Source organism: Alexandromys fortis, unplaced genomic scaffold (genome assembly GCF_014885135.2).
Source record: "Alexandromys fortis isolate MF-2015 unplaced genomic scaffold, M_Fortis_MF-2015_v1.1 scaffold_0, whole genome shotgun sequence".
NCBI lineage: Eukaryota > Metazoa > Chordata > Mammalia > Rodentia > Cricetidae > Alexandromys > Alexandromys fortis.
In genome coordinates, this window is record NW_026067949.1 from 39,077,761 (window position 1) to 39,093,877 (window position 16,117).

At 37.3% G+C, this 16,117-nt stretch overlaps 1 protein-coding gene across 1 annotated transcript in view; it reads right to left on the reverse strand.

The window, feature by feature from the left end:
• Positions 1–3,536: 3,536 nt before the first annotated feature.
• The window catches only part of Uba6 (ubiquitin like modifier activating enzyme 6), a 59,600-nt gene continuing 47,019 nt past the window's right edge, over positions 3,537–16,117 (reverse strand). Inside the window, exons 29-33 of the mRNA XM_050149831.1 lie at positions 15,004–15,197; positions 13,392–13,519; positions 12,239–12,326; positions 11,053–11,147; positions 3,537–4,034 (exon numbers count right to left, since the gene is read on the reverse strand). Of these exons, the coding sequence (XP_050005788.1) occupies positions 3,896–4,034; positions 11,053–11,147; positions 12,239–12,326; positions 13,392–13,519; positions 15,004–15,197 (644 nt within the window). The 3' untranslated portion in view covers positions 3,537–3,895. The remainder of the gene's footprint in view (positions 4,035–11,052; positions 11,148–12,238; positions 12,327–13,391; positions 13,520–15,003; positions 15,198–16,117) is intronic.

Below are 16,117 nucleotides of genomic sequence, written 5' to 3' on the forward strand. Positions count from 1 at the left end.
GTGATCTAGTATTAGCCATGATGTTCAGAATCAGCTCCTCATGAATTACAACTTAATCCTGAGAGGCAAAACTAAAGTGCTTAGGAGACAAGAGGGGGATCTTAGAAGACCTCCCAGGCTGTCAACGAGGTATTGTGAAACGAAAGTCTAGTCCTGTTAGGTATCTAACCTTTAGCTACAGAACAGAAGATATTTAGAACTATACAGACAATAAAAACAGGGTTTATACAGATCTTTCATGTACCAATGAGGAAAAGCGCTGCCAACACAAAAGGAAGATATGTAGCAGATCTGACAACACACTTTTAAAAAGGAAGTGGAAATGGCAACGTGAAAAAGGTAACCCCCATAATAAGAGAACAGAGGAACCAGTCAATGAAATACCATTGCATATCTACCATTGTCAAAATACAAAAACAAAACCCATCCGAACTGACCCCAGTGTAGAGAAAGCGAGTGTTAGAGCAAGGGGATGGTGCATGGGAAGGGTTGGAAGGATGAAATGGAAGGGGAAAATGATGCAATTAGGTTTTACTTTCAAAACTAAAATATTAAAAAGTATCTACAATCAAGCAAGTTTGATCCTAGCCATCTTATTTGCACTGGAAGAGAAACAAAATACATTTATTATAGAACTGTACTTATCCTGAACTAAATACATCTTTATCATTCACAGTCAATACAACATAAACTGGTATATTAATGCAAAGGTAAACTATACATCAATGGTAAATACGGCTACAATGAGCATGGACAAGCCACAGCAAATGAAAGACATAGAAAAACGCAACGATTCTTTACATACAGCTCAGAAGCAGGCAGAACTACACTGCTCTGTCTAGATATACACACAGAGGGAGTAATACCACAAGAACAAGGAAACAGCTAAAAATAGGATGATAGTAACTACCAGGGGTTTAAGATATCTGTGACTGGGAAGGGATTAGGAAGGTTTCTGATATCAGTGATCTATTAATTTCAATATTGGTTAGATTAAATATTTTAAAATTATTCTTTAAACTGCATATTCACACTATATACTTTCAACAGGCATTTCTCAATTATGGCAAGAAGCTTTTGCAGATGGAGTAATGGCTCAGTGATTAAGATAACTGGCTGCCCTTCCAGTGAACGTGGCGGGTCACAACTGTCTTAACTCGTCTCAGGGGATCCATGCCCTTTCTGGCTTCACGAACACTGCACACATGCGGAGCATAGACACACCCACAAACACAAACAAGCTTTCAAGATACAACAAGAGAAAAGCACACACACGGCCTGCTGATTCTTTATCTGACTCCCTAGATCTAAACTTTCTGATTTCTGTTTCTGAGTTGGGACTCACACCCGGAGTCTTGCGTATGCTAGGCATGTATTCTGCGGTAGAGCTACATACAATCTTAGCTATGGCTGTAGTTTTGTACTCTGACGCTGTTCCAACAACGTGCCACGAACGATAAACTATTAAAAATAATATATTTGTTTTTATCAAGTTCTACTTTCGGAACAATGTGTAAGGAACTTAAGACACAATACAATACTTCAAATCCTATAAGGAACCGACTTTGAAACCCCTTCTCATGGAGTCTATTTCTGCCTGGCTTTCTCATTTACTTCTGTTCCTGGTGATTAAAGTTAGGGCTTTGAGCTTGTTAAAGCACACTGTCCCTTTGACTTATATGTCCAAAACTAGTCTGCTTGCAAAGCACAGAAATGAGGAAACAGAAGCAGTACTAATCACAGAATAAGATGTGTAGTTAAATTCTTTGCAATGAACCACAGAACATGGTTTATGACAATATTCTAAAATTTCCTAGACTTAGTTTTAGAATATGTATGCATGCATGCGTGTAACCGAATGGAGTAGCATATTTTCTTTTTGTACCCAGTTTGCACACTAGTATTCAACAGCTATATTACAGTAACAATAATCTTAAAGTATAAAATAAAACAATTAAAAAGGTTGTCATTAACTTCACTGTGGCTTTCCAGTTTAGTAATATTTTGGATAGTAAAAATCATTACCTATAGAAAACCAGAACAAAACGGAAAAACAAATGACAAAACAAATGTAGTTTAACTGCCAACAAGTCCAATCAATCCCAGTTGAGTTTATTTACTGAAGCACTCTACCCGAGCATGGTTCCCATTTTCTTCTAAGGAGATATGGAGACCTAGGAAAACACAGCCAAGCTACTGGTTCATGTTTGAGGACTGCTGAATGGTTACCTAGAAATACATCACTACCAAAGAACAGAAGACAAGTAAAAACTAGGAAAAAAGGGCATTAAAAAAAAAAAAAACAAAGCTCCTTTTATTATTCCTAACCTTTTAAGTTCTGAGCCACAGAGCCTTTGATGTTCCTGTATCAAGTTTATATGATACTAATTTTGAACATTATACTAGGAATAGGCACAACAGAAGAGCACAGGATGACAAAACAGTATTTATTCAGATGTAGCCATTTAAGATGGACCCTGCCACGTCTCTCCATCTCTCGATGAACAGAATACCTTGTTACATAAACTCACTCATTTTCCAATTGGATCCGTCAATAAGAGGAGGAGAGCAAACCTGGGTTAACATAGGATTTTAAATTATCTGTAAATGGAAAATAAGTACAGGGGGTAAAGAGATGCCGGGAGCTGGAGTAATACTGATGTAATCTAAATTTGAATCCATCAAAGTAGCTACTAATGGTCTGAACTCTAAGAGCAGGGGCTCCAGGCAAGTGACTTTCGGAGGTTATAAGCGCTTGATGTTTAGAATGCATGCTAACCCTTGTAAAAAAAAAGTCATTTGCTTGCTGTTTTCACTGATTTTACAGCCAAGTTCTGTTTGTACCTTTTAATGAACCCAATCATATTATTAATTGCAACTGTTCATATTAGGAAACAGAGCATTCCTCTCAATGAAGAAAAACTTAAAAAAATATAATTTCTCTCTCTTTGTCAATTCCCCTTTTGGGAATGAAGAGTAAAATGACATGTTTCCTTAAAAACAAACAAACAAAACCCCACTTTTTTCCTCCATTATATTGATGGAAGGAAAAAAGACAACTCTACTAGCATTAATTTATATCCATCTATTTCTAAGGATAGTCCCTTTATAAAACATTGTCTTATATACTCTGACTAATTTAGAGTTCCAGATAAATAAAATAAAGGCATATTAACAACCAAATGATTAGCCATATTTATCTGCTCACATTCATGGATTTTCTGACAGCTGTAGAGTGCATATAATACTGTTAACATTCAGTCCATGGTAACATGCCATCACCTCATGGCTCACAACACCGACCATATCAGTGAAACTCTTGATGTATGAGAGGAAGTAACATCATACACTGTTGGCAGAGGTAATAGGACACTAAGTGCAGCCACACAACCGTAATCTCTACTCTTCATCCGTCTCTCCCATCCCGCCCCCGTTAGAGCTATGGGAATTTTCAAAGCCTAATTATATCAGAGGTACAGTACCACATTATGCATATCGCATAATGGGTATCAAACACCAAAAAAAAAGCCTTAAAATAGGATTTAGCTTTTTTAATGGCTGGGATTCACTATTTTCTATTTCTTCATCTTTATTTCTTCTGGTCATAGATAAATGTTTTCTTTGTTCCTTTTCATCCACAGGGCTTAATATACAAACTTGTAAGCATTAGAAAATGGTATTCCAGTTCGAAGTTGCTGTGATCATAGCCACACGAAGCAACAGATGTGTACTATGCTCCACAATGTTTTGTAATTTTTCATTGTAGATATGTTTCCTACTGATGTTTCCCTTAAATTAAGGCAAAAGAAATCCACAGTATTGAGCTGATTATTTTAGCTTCTGAATTAAGTACACTTTCCAAAATACAGAAGTCCTGGAGTAACTCCGACAGCTTCTATTCATCCGTGTCATGGGTGAAGTAGTATCTTACTGGAGGTCCTGGCAAATCTTCATCTCCATCAGTGTCTGGGGCAAATGACACAGTAAGATCTACATATTTCTTCTCAGTGGAAGGTTTCACAAGTTTGTGCATTCTAAGAAAAATAAGCAAGGATAAATACGGTGGTAATTTGGTAAAAGGAAAAGATTTCCCTAGTTAGTACTATTCAGAGACTGTGGACATGTACATATACTGTAAAATATAATAATCTACCTATACTCTATTAATTTTTCCTTAAAGGTTCCAAATTGAAAACACTTATCTAATATGTTGGCTGCTGCTAATGACAATAACAAAGAAAGAAAAAAAAAACCCCAAAGAGTAATACAGTGATTCTGAAAAACTGACTTTCTTCCTTTATTTCTTAAAGATTAGAGACACCCAGGATCTTCTAGCACTCTCAAAAGAGAAAAAAGTAAGCTTCACTAAAATCTTAAAATACAAGATGCCCAATCTATCCTTTCTCTTACTACTTGGCTGTCAGAATTCTCCTGAAATCTAAGTGGAGGACCTATTTCACAGCAGGCTCTGAACTACAGTGCCTTCCATTTGATAATGGTACTGTGCCCCATACCTATGTGCATATCATTTCACTTTCCAAAGAGAGATCAAGTGTGCTTTTTAATTCTTAAGCTAAATGTGTATACAAAGTTGTTTGCTTTTACATATAATAATCCTCCTTCAAATGCTCAAATGAAATCTAACCCAAAATTGAGGTTTGAGGTAGGAAAGTCCATGATGCAATGTCAACATCTTCATTACAATGATTTTAGTTACATTTTAATCAATAATCAATGTGCCTGTTTCTCTGAGTACACTGTACTAGACATCAGGGCTATGTGTATAATAACAACAATGTAACAGAATTAGCAATTATGGAATACTACTTATTCTTGCACTGTTACATTTTTAGGGTTTACTATTACTTTAACACTCAGTAGTTATGGGAACAAACATGGCAGAGAATCTGTTTCAAAGTTACTCAAGGAGACAAACAAGTATTAATAAATAACCACCCAAACATGTGAACATGTCTTTACAAAACCAAGCTCATGCTCTTAACTATGCTCTCATTGACAGAACTAAGAGTTCAGGCACTTAGGTAATAAATACGTGCTAAATTAAAAATGTAGAACATAACAAATATCATTCATAAAGCATCACTATCACACACTGGTCAACTCTCAAAAGGCGTTATTTTTTTGCAGCAAATTTTTTTTTTTTAAAAGATTTTTGTTTATTAAGTATACATTGTTCTGCCTGCAGGCCAGAAGAGGGCACCAGATCTCATTACAGATGGTTGTGAGCCACCATGTGGTTGCTGGGAATTGAACTCAGGACCTTTGGAAGAGCAGGCAGTGCTATTAATCACTGAGCCATCTCTCCAGCCCTTGCAGCAAATTTTAAACTACACTAATTAATTCATGATCACACATTTCACACACACCTAGGTAGAGAAAATTCAGACAATTATAATGTATGAATGATTAACTTCAACTGACGGTCAAAAGCTGACAGTCATATTAAAGAAAATTATCACATATAGAGATCCATTTATTCATACAAGTTTTACTGATGGCTCTTCTATGCCAGGTATTGGTCTAACTGTTCAATATACAACAATGAAAAGATCAAATAAATATTTATGAACTGTGGAACTTAACGTTCTAGTGTGAGGGGAGGGGATAATGACAGAAGCAACAATACAGGCCAACTATGCTGTAGCTATAACACTATTGGCAAGCATTATGAAAAAGAGAAAAAGAAGAGGCTGAGGAAGATAATGTTTGCTGTGTAAGCATGAAGACCTGAGTTTTGTCCCTAGAAGCCAAATAAAAAAGTTTAAAGTGGTAGCATTTGTAGTCTCAGTACTGGGAAAGTAGAGACTAGGTTTAGAGGGAGGTTGGCCAGTCAGTTTAATCAAGATAGCAAGTTCTAGGCTAAGTGAGAGATTCTGCCCCAACACTGACATTAATCTCTGATCTTTACACATACTAATATGCATCTGCACACATTAGAGCACACACCACACACCTCCATGTGCACACACAGAAGTGCATGTACATGAAACTAGTTGGTTTTCTGAAAAGATGAACAAAGTTGGCATACTCTTTAGTCAAACTAACTAAAAGAAAGGGAGAAAAGACCCAAATTAATAGTTAGGGACAAAAGGGAAACATTACAACAGATAAAAAGTTCATAAAATCATGAGGACATACCTTAAAAACTTATGTTATACTAAGTTGGGTAATTTAAAAGAAACAGATGAATTTCTAGATGTGTGTGACTTACCAAAGTTAAACCAAAATGAAATAAAGAATTTAAACAGATCTATAATGAGCATCAAGACTGAAGTGGTAATTTTAAAAAAAGTGCGGAATCAGAATGACCAGGCTTTAAAGAATAACTAATTTTGTCGGGCGCACGCCTTTAATCCCAGCACTTGGGAGGTAGAGGCAGGCGGATCTCTGTGAGTTCGAGACCAGCCTGGTCTACAAGAACTAGTTCCAGGACAGGCTCCAAAACCACAGAGAAACCCTGTCTCAAAAAACCAAAAAAAAAGAATAACTAATTTCAATCGTCAAATTATTCAATGAAGTAAAAAAAGAAAGGAATGTTTTCAATGTCACTTTGCAAAGCCAGCATTTCTGTTACCAACCCAGATGAAAAAGCACACAGAGGAAAGTTACAGATCAATATTCTTGATGAACAGATATGAAGAGGTTCTCAGTAAAGCACTAGCAAATGGCACTCAAGAACAATCAAAAAGAACATTTGTTATGATCAGGTCTGTTTCATCCTAGAGATGCAAGGGATAAACATATACAAATCAATCAATGTAATATATCACATAGATTCATGATCAGAGATCACATGGTCATGTTTCAATAGATATAGTAAAGATTATTTCACAATAAAAACCCTGAAGAGACTAGGAAAGACAGTATCTCAGCATAATAAAGGCTATGTGTCAGAAATCTGCGGTGGGAAATGGAGAGAAACTTAAAGCACTGCTATTAAGATTAGTAAGAAGACACCTGTTTAGTGCAGCGTTTGAAGTCTTAAGAAGAGCAGTAAGAAAAGGAAACAAAACGGATACAAAAAGGCAAAAAAAAAAAATCCTTATTTGCAGAAGACACAACCTAAAAGACTCTAAATGCTCTACCACAAAACATGAAGAGGTGATACATATTTTCAGCAAAGTGGCAGAATAAACATTAACAAGTAAAAATCATTTGCTGCCCAATGATGAACTGTTAGCGGAGGCCACTCATTTGTTTCCCATTTGCCCAGACCCGAAATAATCACACAGAAACTGTATTAAATAAAACATTGCTTGGCCAATCACTTAAATGTATTGCTAACTAACTGGTACATCTTAAATGAACCCATTTCTATTATTTTATATTTTACCACGAGGCTCATGTTACTGGTACCAGTGTGCTGGCATCTTTCTCCTACAGTGGCTACACGGATTTCTGACACCACCGACTCTCTCCTCTATCTGCTTGGAATTCCTGCCTTGCCCTATTCTGCACTGCAATAGGCTCAAAGCAGCTTCTTTATTAACCAGTGGTATTCACAGTATACAGAGGAGAGTCCCACATCAATAAACATATTGAGAAGCAAACAAAAGGGCACACTTCCATCCACAAACTATACAATACCCTAGAATAGGCAAAACCAAGGAAGTGAAAGACTTCTATAATGAAAACTTTAAAACACAGAAAGAGGATATTAAACATAATTAACATCTAGAAAACACAAAGAAGTAAAAAATTAAACAGGCAAACCAATAAAATATGGGTTACAGAATTGAACCCATTGAACAAAGAAATACAAATGGTTAAAAAAATTGTTCAACATTCTAACCATTAGGAAAAAGTAATTTAAAAAGATTTTGAGATTCCATCTTATGCCAGTCAGATTGGTTATCAGTAAGAATATAAATGATGACAAATGCTGATGAAATCATAGGGAACGAGTAATATTTATTCACTGCTGGCTGGAGTATAAGCCAGTGCAGCCACTACGGAAATCAGCGTGGAGGGTTCTCAAAAAGTTCCAAACAGGACTACCACCCAACTCAGACCGCTCTATTCATTACAGCTTCAGAACAGAGTCAGCCTAAATCATCAACTGATGGACTCTGAAAATGCACATTCATACACTGGCGCTATATTCTTTTGTAAAGAAAAATGGAGCTTTGAGATTTACAGAGGAATGGGTGGCAGCCCAGACCCTGAAACACAAACGCTGCATTCTTTCACATTCACACCCTACCTTCAAAGTTTTAGATCTGTGTTTAACACACGGTGCCTGGGAAGGCCAGGAAGCTAGAAGGGGTTGCGGGAATGGATGATGGGAGGGAAATGCCCTTAGGGAGAAGAGAAGAACATGTGATAGAAAAGGGGAAAATTTTAGGAGTGTAAAGATTTAAATCGATGTAACAAAGGGGTGTTTGTGGGGTAACTAAAACTAAGGACACATAAAATACCCACATGGAAACATTATTATTTTGTAAGTTAATAAAAAAATATCAGAGTTCGAAGGGAAATGTGTAGGTGGATAATGTTGTTTTCAGAACCCGTAAGTTATTATTTTGCGTACCCAGTTATACATGTGCTGTACATGTGTGCAGAAGTTCCTTGCTAAGGCATGCATGTGCAGGTGAGAGAATCACTGTAAAGTTTCTTCTTCTTCCTACATGTGGACTCTGAGTATCGAACTCAGGTTGCCAGGATTGTGTGGACAACAGTGGTATGACCGTGTGACTGTGACAGCCAACTGCATTCTGATTTCAGGCCCTAGTACACATCAAGAATCCATGTTCTGAGCTTTAAACCTGGTTCACAGTTCAAGGCTAGGGAGGTTGGAGGCTCTGGTTGCACCTGTCTCTGTCAAACGGCCTACTATTGTTGCTTTGCTAACTGGACAAAGTTTAAACCACCTCCTAAATATTTGTTTTTACTCATGGATAGTCCTGCTTTCAGTTTTGGTCAGAGAAGCTCCTGTCTGCAGTGAGCAACAGCTAATGGAGAAACTCCATGTGTTGAGAATAACTAAGTAGCCAGCCCCAAAGCTCAAGGGAACACTGCAGAGGAGGGGGTGGAAATAATACAAGAAGATGGGAAAGATGCTGTATAATGCTATCTTCTGGACACGGTTGTTGTACCTAACCATGGATATGTATTGAACTCACATCAACAGTGGCTGTAGTAAACTGCCCATCAATGTTCCACAATAAATGAGGAGGGGCTCCTAAGGTATCTATGGTTACTGGAGAAAAGGGAATCATGTGCCTCAGTGGGGTAGCTACTGGTATGTTTCTTAAGCTCAAAATAAATAAACCCCATATATGCTAATAAAAGTAACTTTAATTGAAAGGGAGTGGGGCCAGTGAGGTGGCTCGGGGGTAAAGGAGGTTACTGTGCAGCCGTGGTAATTCCCAGAGCCCATGCAAAAAAAAGGTGGAAGGAGGAAAAAAATTCTACAAAGTTGTTCTCTGACCACCACATATGAGTGCTTACATGTGTAACTGTGTGTATAAAATTAAAAATAAAAGGACCTGGGGGGGGGGAAGATATCAAAACAAGAGGGGGGAATATTGGGAAAAGAATGGGTTTAATGGGAGGAGGAAGGGGATAAGAGGATAATGGAAAATGAGGGAATATGATCAACGTATATTATACATTACAGACTTTTGAAAAGAATAAATATTTTTTAAAAAGGAGAGCAAAAAAGGATAAGCATACTAAACTACAGCTGGGGAGAGTTTGCAGTGCTAAACAGAATTCAGAAAGTATTGTAGAATGTGATTTTAAGATGTGTGACACCAGTTTATGCTGTGGAACATTAGTTTAATGATGAAGAGATGTGTTGCATTCATTTATGTTGCAGTTGTTTAAGTCTGTGGAGCTGTGTTACTTTGCCTTTCTAAAACAACTGATTGGTCTAATAAAGAGATGAACGGCCAACAGCAACAGAAGAAAGGATAGGTGGGACTGGCAGGCAGAGAGAATAAACAGGAGGAGGTATCTGGGAGAAGATCGAGGAGCAAAATGAAGAGAAGTAGAGGAGGACTTCAGTAGCTAGTCACCCAGCTAGACAGCAAGCCACAGAGTAAGAAGTAAAGAAAGAAATACAGAAACAGAGAAAGGTAAAAGTCCAGAGACAAAAGGTAGACAGGATAATTTAAGTTAAGAAAAGTTGGCCTAAAAACAAGCCAAGAAAAGGCCAGGTGCTCATAAGAAAGAATAAGCTTCTGAATATTTATTTGGGAGCTGGGTGGCAGGCCCCCAAAGAGAAAAACAGCAAAGAATAAAAAACAAAACAAAACAAAACACCCTCCCCCCAACTTCAAAAAAGACCTTTTTAGGAAGTGCAAAGACCAGAAACGAGAATCCATTAGCCCACTCTCCAGTCTTCAAGCAGAGGAAATGAGCAGAGCAAAGCCCTTTCTAGAGAATGGCTGGGGTGTTGCACAATAGTGACCAGTGCAGAGGGAAGGAGGGAAGGAGAGAAGTAATATACAAAGACACAGAGGATCTAGGTCAATCAGCCTTGTAGGCAACTGTAAAGACTTTTTCTTTGGTACTTTTCTTCCTCTAAAATGCAACATCAGAGGTAGGACCTAATAGGTGAGGGAATATCTAAATTATTAAATATAACAACTCAACCAACCCTCTTCCGTACATTTCTTCCTCTTTTAGTTTTTTAGTTTCCCTAGAGCATCTACCACTACTTGACCATATGCAGTTTTTATCCAAACACCTCAAGTAGGAAGGATTTTTGTTCATTAATATATCCCCAATGCTTAAAACAAAGCTAGACACATGGCAGGAATCTCTAGCAAAAATCCATTGAATAAAACTCTATTTAGTATTCTTGTTTGATATCTCAATCTCACAAATGTAGTATTCTGTTTACATGTGAGGCATGATTCATTTGAGAGTTGGACTGTTGGCTTTCCCTTGCCAGATTAAGTCTTTACTAATAGCATAAAGCAATTTTTGTATAAATTCCCGTAACTTTCTGAACTTTCCAGCATATATCCAACTTATGTTTTGTTTTTTTTGTGACCCTTCTGCAACATGATGTTAAATACTTACGTTAACTTTAACCTCTTTGCGTGACCCGGCATTACAGGAACATAAAGCATTTTGACTCCCTGTACCACCATCGTTGGCTCAATTCCATATTTCTCCTAAAGGTAAACACCCCAAAGGAAACAATGAAAACTTCTTTCAAACACAAAGTACATGGTTAAAAATATTTTATTTCCACCCAAAGGAGGGCAGTCTTATATAAAATATATTTCATATACCCCCATAAATTTAAAGATTAAAAACTATCGTTGTAATCTCTTTTATCTGTGGTGTCACTTCTCAGTTAACCATAGCCTGGAAATAATAAATGGAAATTCTCAGAACTAACTAGCTTATGTTCATGCCTAGAACTGGAGACTGGACCTAGGCTAGATGCATGTCAGCTACGGGTTCTTCCACCAAGTCACAGCCACAGCACTTAGGAGATGTGTTAGTTTTAAATTGTATGCCAGTTCAGGCAGTGTGAGGTCTGACACTGTCTACCGACCTATTAGTTGTTTAACCACCAGTCTTTGTTATTAGAATGACGCACTGCTCTGTGCTATTCTTCAAGCAAACCCTATTTCAATATACAGCAGTTCTCAACCTGTGGGTTCTGACCGCTTTGGGGGTCAAATGGCCCTTTCACAGGGGTTGCCTAAGACCATTAGAAAACACAAATATTTACATTACGATTCGTAACAGTAGCAAAATTACAGTTAGGAAGTAGCAACAAAAAGAATTTTATGGTTGGGGTCACCACAGCATGAGGAACTGTATTAAGGGTCACGGCGTTAGGGAGGCTGAGAACCACTAGATTAACAGAAGGCACAAAGTGCAACAACAGTGAGGCTGGCAATTCAAACATGCCAAAGGGAAACCAAAATGCCTCCTTTCAAAGCAGAGTGCGCTAAGTGTTGTAAGAAATAAAAAAACCAGAGGCTCAGGTTAAAATCTACTGTAAAATAAGTTAAACAGTCTTGAGAGAAAGACTGTCAGTATAGTATGTGTTCTAATATAACACTCCTGTTTTTCTCTACGATGTTTTATTTGTAAACTACAATAGGTATGTACATATAGGAATGAACCAAGTAAAGAACTTAGTATTATTATTACTAAAAGGACCTACTGGAATTTCTATGAATTGTAAGGCATGACATTAACCAGACTTGAAGGTACTAATTAAATAAAATAAATAAAAATATCCTACTTTGACAGCATTTATGAAATCTGAGAGGGTAAAATCTTCTTTTCCGTGAACAGTCCATCTGTCCCAAATTGTAAATGATATTCCATTTCTGGTACAGAAAAATATTAAAAGCACAAGCATTAAAATCTCTTTCCATCAGAATAAAAAATTTCCTGAAGCTCAGTACTTATGATATGCTTAAAAATTAATTTGTGGGGGTGGGGAATATAATTTTTAAAATATTCAATAAATAATATAGGTAACCACTTTTACCTGTTTTGTGTATTTTTTCAGTGTCTCATTTCAAATATGTCTTACAATGTACCTCTCATTTTCTTTTTAATACTTCTTTAGTCTACACACAAAGTAATGAGTTTTTGACATTTTCATTCTCGTATATCATTGTTCTTTAATCATACACATCACCCTCCTTGGTCCCCTTCTGATCTTCCCTTCCATTCATATTCCCTTTTGTTTTTACGTCTTACATTTATATATAGTTGTGTTTCTCTCTCTGTGTGTGTGTGTGCATGTGTATGTATGTAGATGCATGTACCCCCTTTGTTTTTAAATAGGGGTTTTATGGCTCAGATGTTCTGGTCATCAATAATTGAACACTTGGATTGTTCAAAGCGTTGGCTGAAATAAATATGCCAGAATGATCATCTTGGCATACATGTAATTTGGCGTGTGTGCAAATGTATTTATAAGTGGGAAGCACAGTAGCTTATCTCATTTGTATGGACCATAGTATTCTGTGCTCTCTCGAGTAATAGAGTAGGACAGCAGAGTATTAGCTCTTCCTCACAAGATGCTTCCACTCACATTTCTGGCTGTGCCCAACCAAAAATGTCAGAAACAGTAACTCAAGGAACTGTTTCCTGTTGTCATGAATGTGCAAAATTAGATTCTGTGTTTCATAGTCTATAGAAAGACAAGAAGCACTATCCAAGTCAGGAATCCTAATGTATAATGCTAAACGGTGTAACAAACAACCATGGGAGGATTCTCTGGCTAGTCTATTTAGAAGTAATTCATCAGGGTGAGGTCTGACTGGGTCCTGAAGAGCAGGAGGGCTTAACAACAAGAAGAGATGAAAACCAGTACATTTCCTTCCTAAGGGTAGAAATATTTTCTTTCTTATTATAGAAGTCAAACAGACTTTTATACATACCTGATTTCAGTTTTTCTTACTTCAGATGTTTCTGTAAACACTATTATTGGAATGGCTAAATTAAGGAAACAGTTTCTGTAAGCTTCAAAGGGATAACCACCAGCTACTTTGATCATCTCCAAGGCAACCTAGAGAAGAAAAGGTGATCTGATTATCAAGAGCCTAATGCTAAAGCTGCTTGGGATTTTAATCAGTCTCGTTCTTTGCCAAGGTTCTAGCATTTCTCTGTGAATAGTAAGAACAGATTGTAGTATATACATTTCTTATTTAACTGACCAGTATATTTTTTAGTACATTTTACTTTAACTATTCAGACTATTCCATATATAGTGAACAAAGTTATTTCACCATTTAATCATCCTATTTTCAAAGCAGATTAGCCCCCCCCCCCCAACTCAAAACTAAAGTGACGTGGGATACCCCTCTGTATACTGTGAATACCACTGGTTAATAAAGAAGCTGCTTTGGGCCTACTGAAACACAGAATAGGGCATGGCAGACAGAGGAGGAGAGACTAGACGGAGTCAAAAGAGAAGCCATGTAGCCATGCAGGAGAAAGACATCGGATGCTGGATGGAACCTTACCGGTAGGCCACAATGACATGGCAATACACAGATTAATAGAATTGGGTTAATTTAAGACATAAGAGCTAGCCAATGAAAAGCATGAGCTAATAGGCCAAACAATGTTGTAATAATATAGTTTCTGTGTGATTATTTCTGGTATAGGCGGCTGGAAGCGAAAGTCCAGTCTCCGACGACACTAAAGCAATTTAACCAACCAATATAGAGGTAGATAACAAATCTGTGGAGTACCAAGAGAGTACAGTATAATAAATGGTCACAATAATGATTTTTAGGTACTTAGATACTAAGAATATTTACTTGACATGGAGGCTAACATGATTTCTGTGGAGGGTCGAAGGAAAGTGACAGGATGGCTGGGTGATCCTCTGTTGCTCTTGGCCCTGAGCTCTGGGAGGATGGGACACCTCTTCTCTCCGAGCATGTCTGGCTAGCTATCCCTGGGTGCTCACAATCAATTACTCCTCAGATCCCAGAACTCTCTCTGGGACTCCAACCTTTCTAGAGGTTGAACTCAGAATGCAGGGGATCCTGAAGTGCCCTCTGGGTTCCAGTAACTCAGTTAGCTGCTGAGTTGGGGGTCCTTCCTTCCACTTACACAAACCAAGGGGAAAGGAAAAGTCTGAGATCAATGTCTCTAAGAACAATTATACTCTATCTTAAGCTTATTTTTTTGTTTTTGCTTTTTGTTGTTGCTTTTTGAGATAGTGTATCTCTGTGTTAACAGCCCTGGTTGTTACAAACTTCCCAGGCTGACCTCAAAACTCACAGAGATCTGCCTGCCTCTGCCTCCCGAGTGCTGGGATTAAGGCGTGCGCCACCACCGCACAGTTATGAGCTTTTTTAATACTAAAATATTTTTATTCATAGATATTTTAGATATATAGATATACATTATTATATCTCTGGATATTTCAGAAATATCTTTAAATTTAGATGATAAGATCCAAAATCTAAAATCTGAGTGGCAAGTTAAGGCTGGTATGATGCAGGGAAGATAGAAGCGTTTTTAGAAGAATAAGCTTACCAAGCCAGAAACTGCAGCAGTAGATGTTGCTATAGCAGGGATAATTTTACCAGCAATGCGCTTAGTTTTAAGCCGGTCAGCTGGTTCAATGCTATACATTTTGGCTCGAAGGTTGGATGCAGCTGTGATGAAATCTATGTGTCCATTACTGTCATCATCTTTTTCAAATGAAAGCACTGCCATCTGAAGGTCACCTGACCAAAGGAACCAGAAGAATGGTTTCTCATTAGTGGTAAAGGTTTTATGAGATAAAAAGCTATGTACACAGTGTGCATGCATAAAACTTTCAAAGGACAAGATTTCTAGTAAAAGAAAACAAAAACAAAAAAACAGACAAGTCACCAAGTTGAAGGATCTATTGAAAGTACTGCTCAATTAATAAGGCTATTTATCATAACAATTTGTATGTTATTCATCAAATAAAAATGTGTAAAGAAGTAGGTAACAGAAGTTATAAAGGAACATGAAAACAATGGCTTAAATACCACCAAACTACAGTTTATATAAAAAAAATGGTAAACAGTGAATAAGAGCCATTTATGACACTAGCTACTTCCAAGTGCATTACAAAACTTTGGTACTACTCAAAATTTACCTCAAAATATTTCTTTGAAACATTTTCTCTCTGATAATGAACAAAATCATTTTTTTTCATTTTAAATATTTTTAGATTAGTGATTTTCAATATCACTTTAAAGACTATTAACATTTTTTCCATGAAATTTTACTGGTTCACACATGAAATCACAGAACTTTGAGAAGTACTGATTCATCTAACAAGAAATGATAAGCATGTATAAGCAGATGACCAACCAACTCTGCTTTTAAAGAACTAGAGTTCTACTGTGGCAAAGTTGTAGAGTCAGTCTGTATCCCTGGGCAGTACTGAGAAGATTGAAGTAGGAAAAGAGGTAGCTACACAAACACAGTATGAGGGCCTGAGCTGAGGGTCAGAACCTACACAAGTGCTGTGCACACACAGTGAGAATCTGTAACCCCACAGCTCTACAAAAAGATAGGAGGTAGACATAGGAGCATCCCTGGAAGCTTGTAGGTCAACTAGCCTGGTGAATGCATCAGGAAAACCAGCAAAGAAGGCAGGACCAGCACCCAA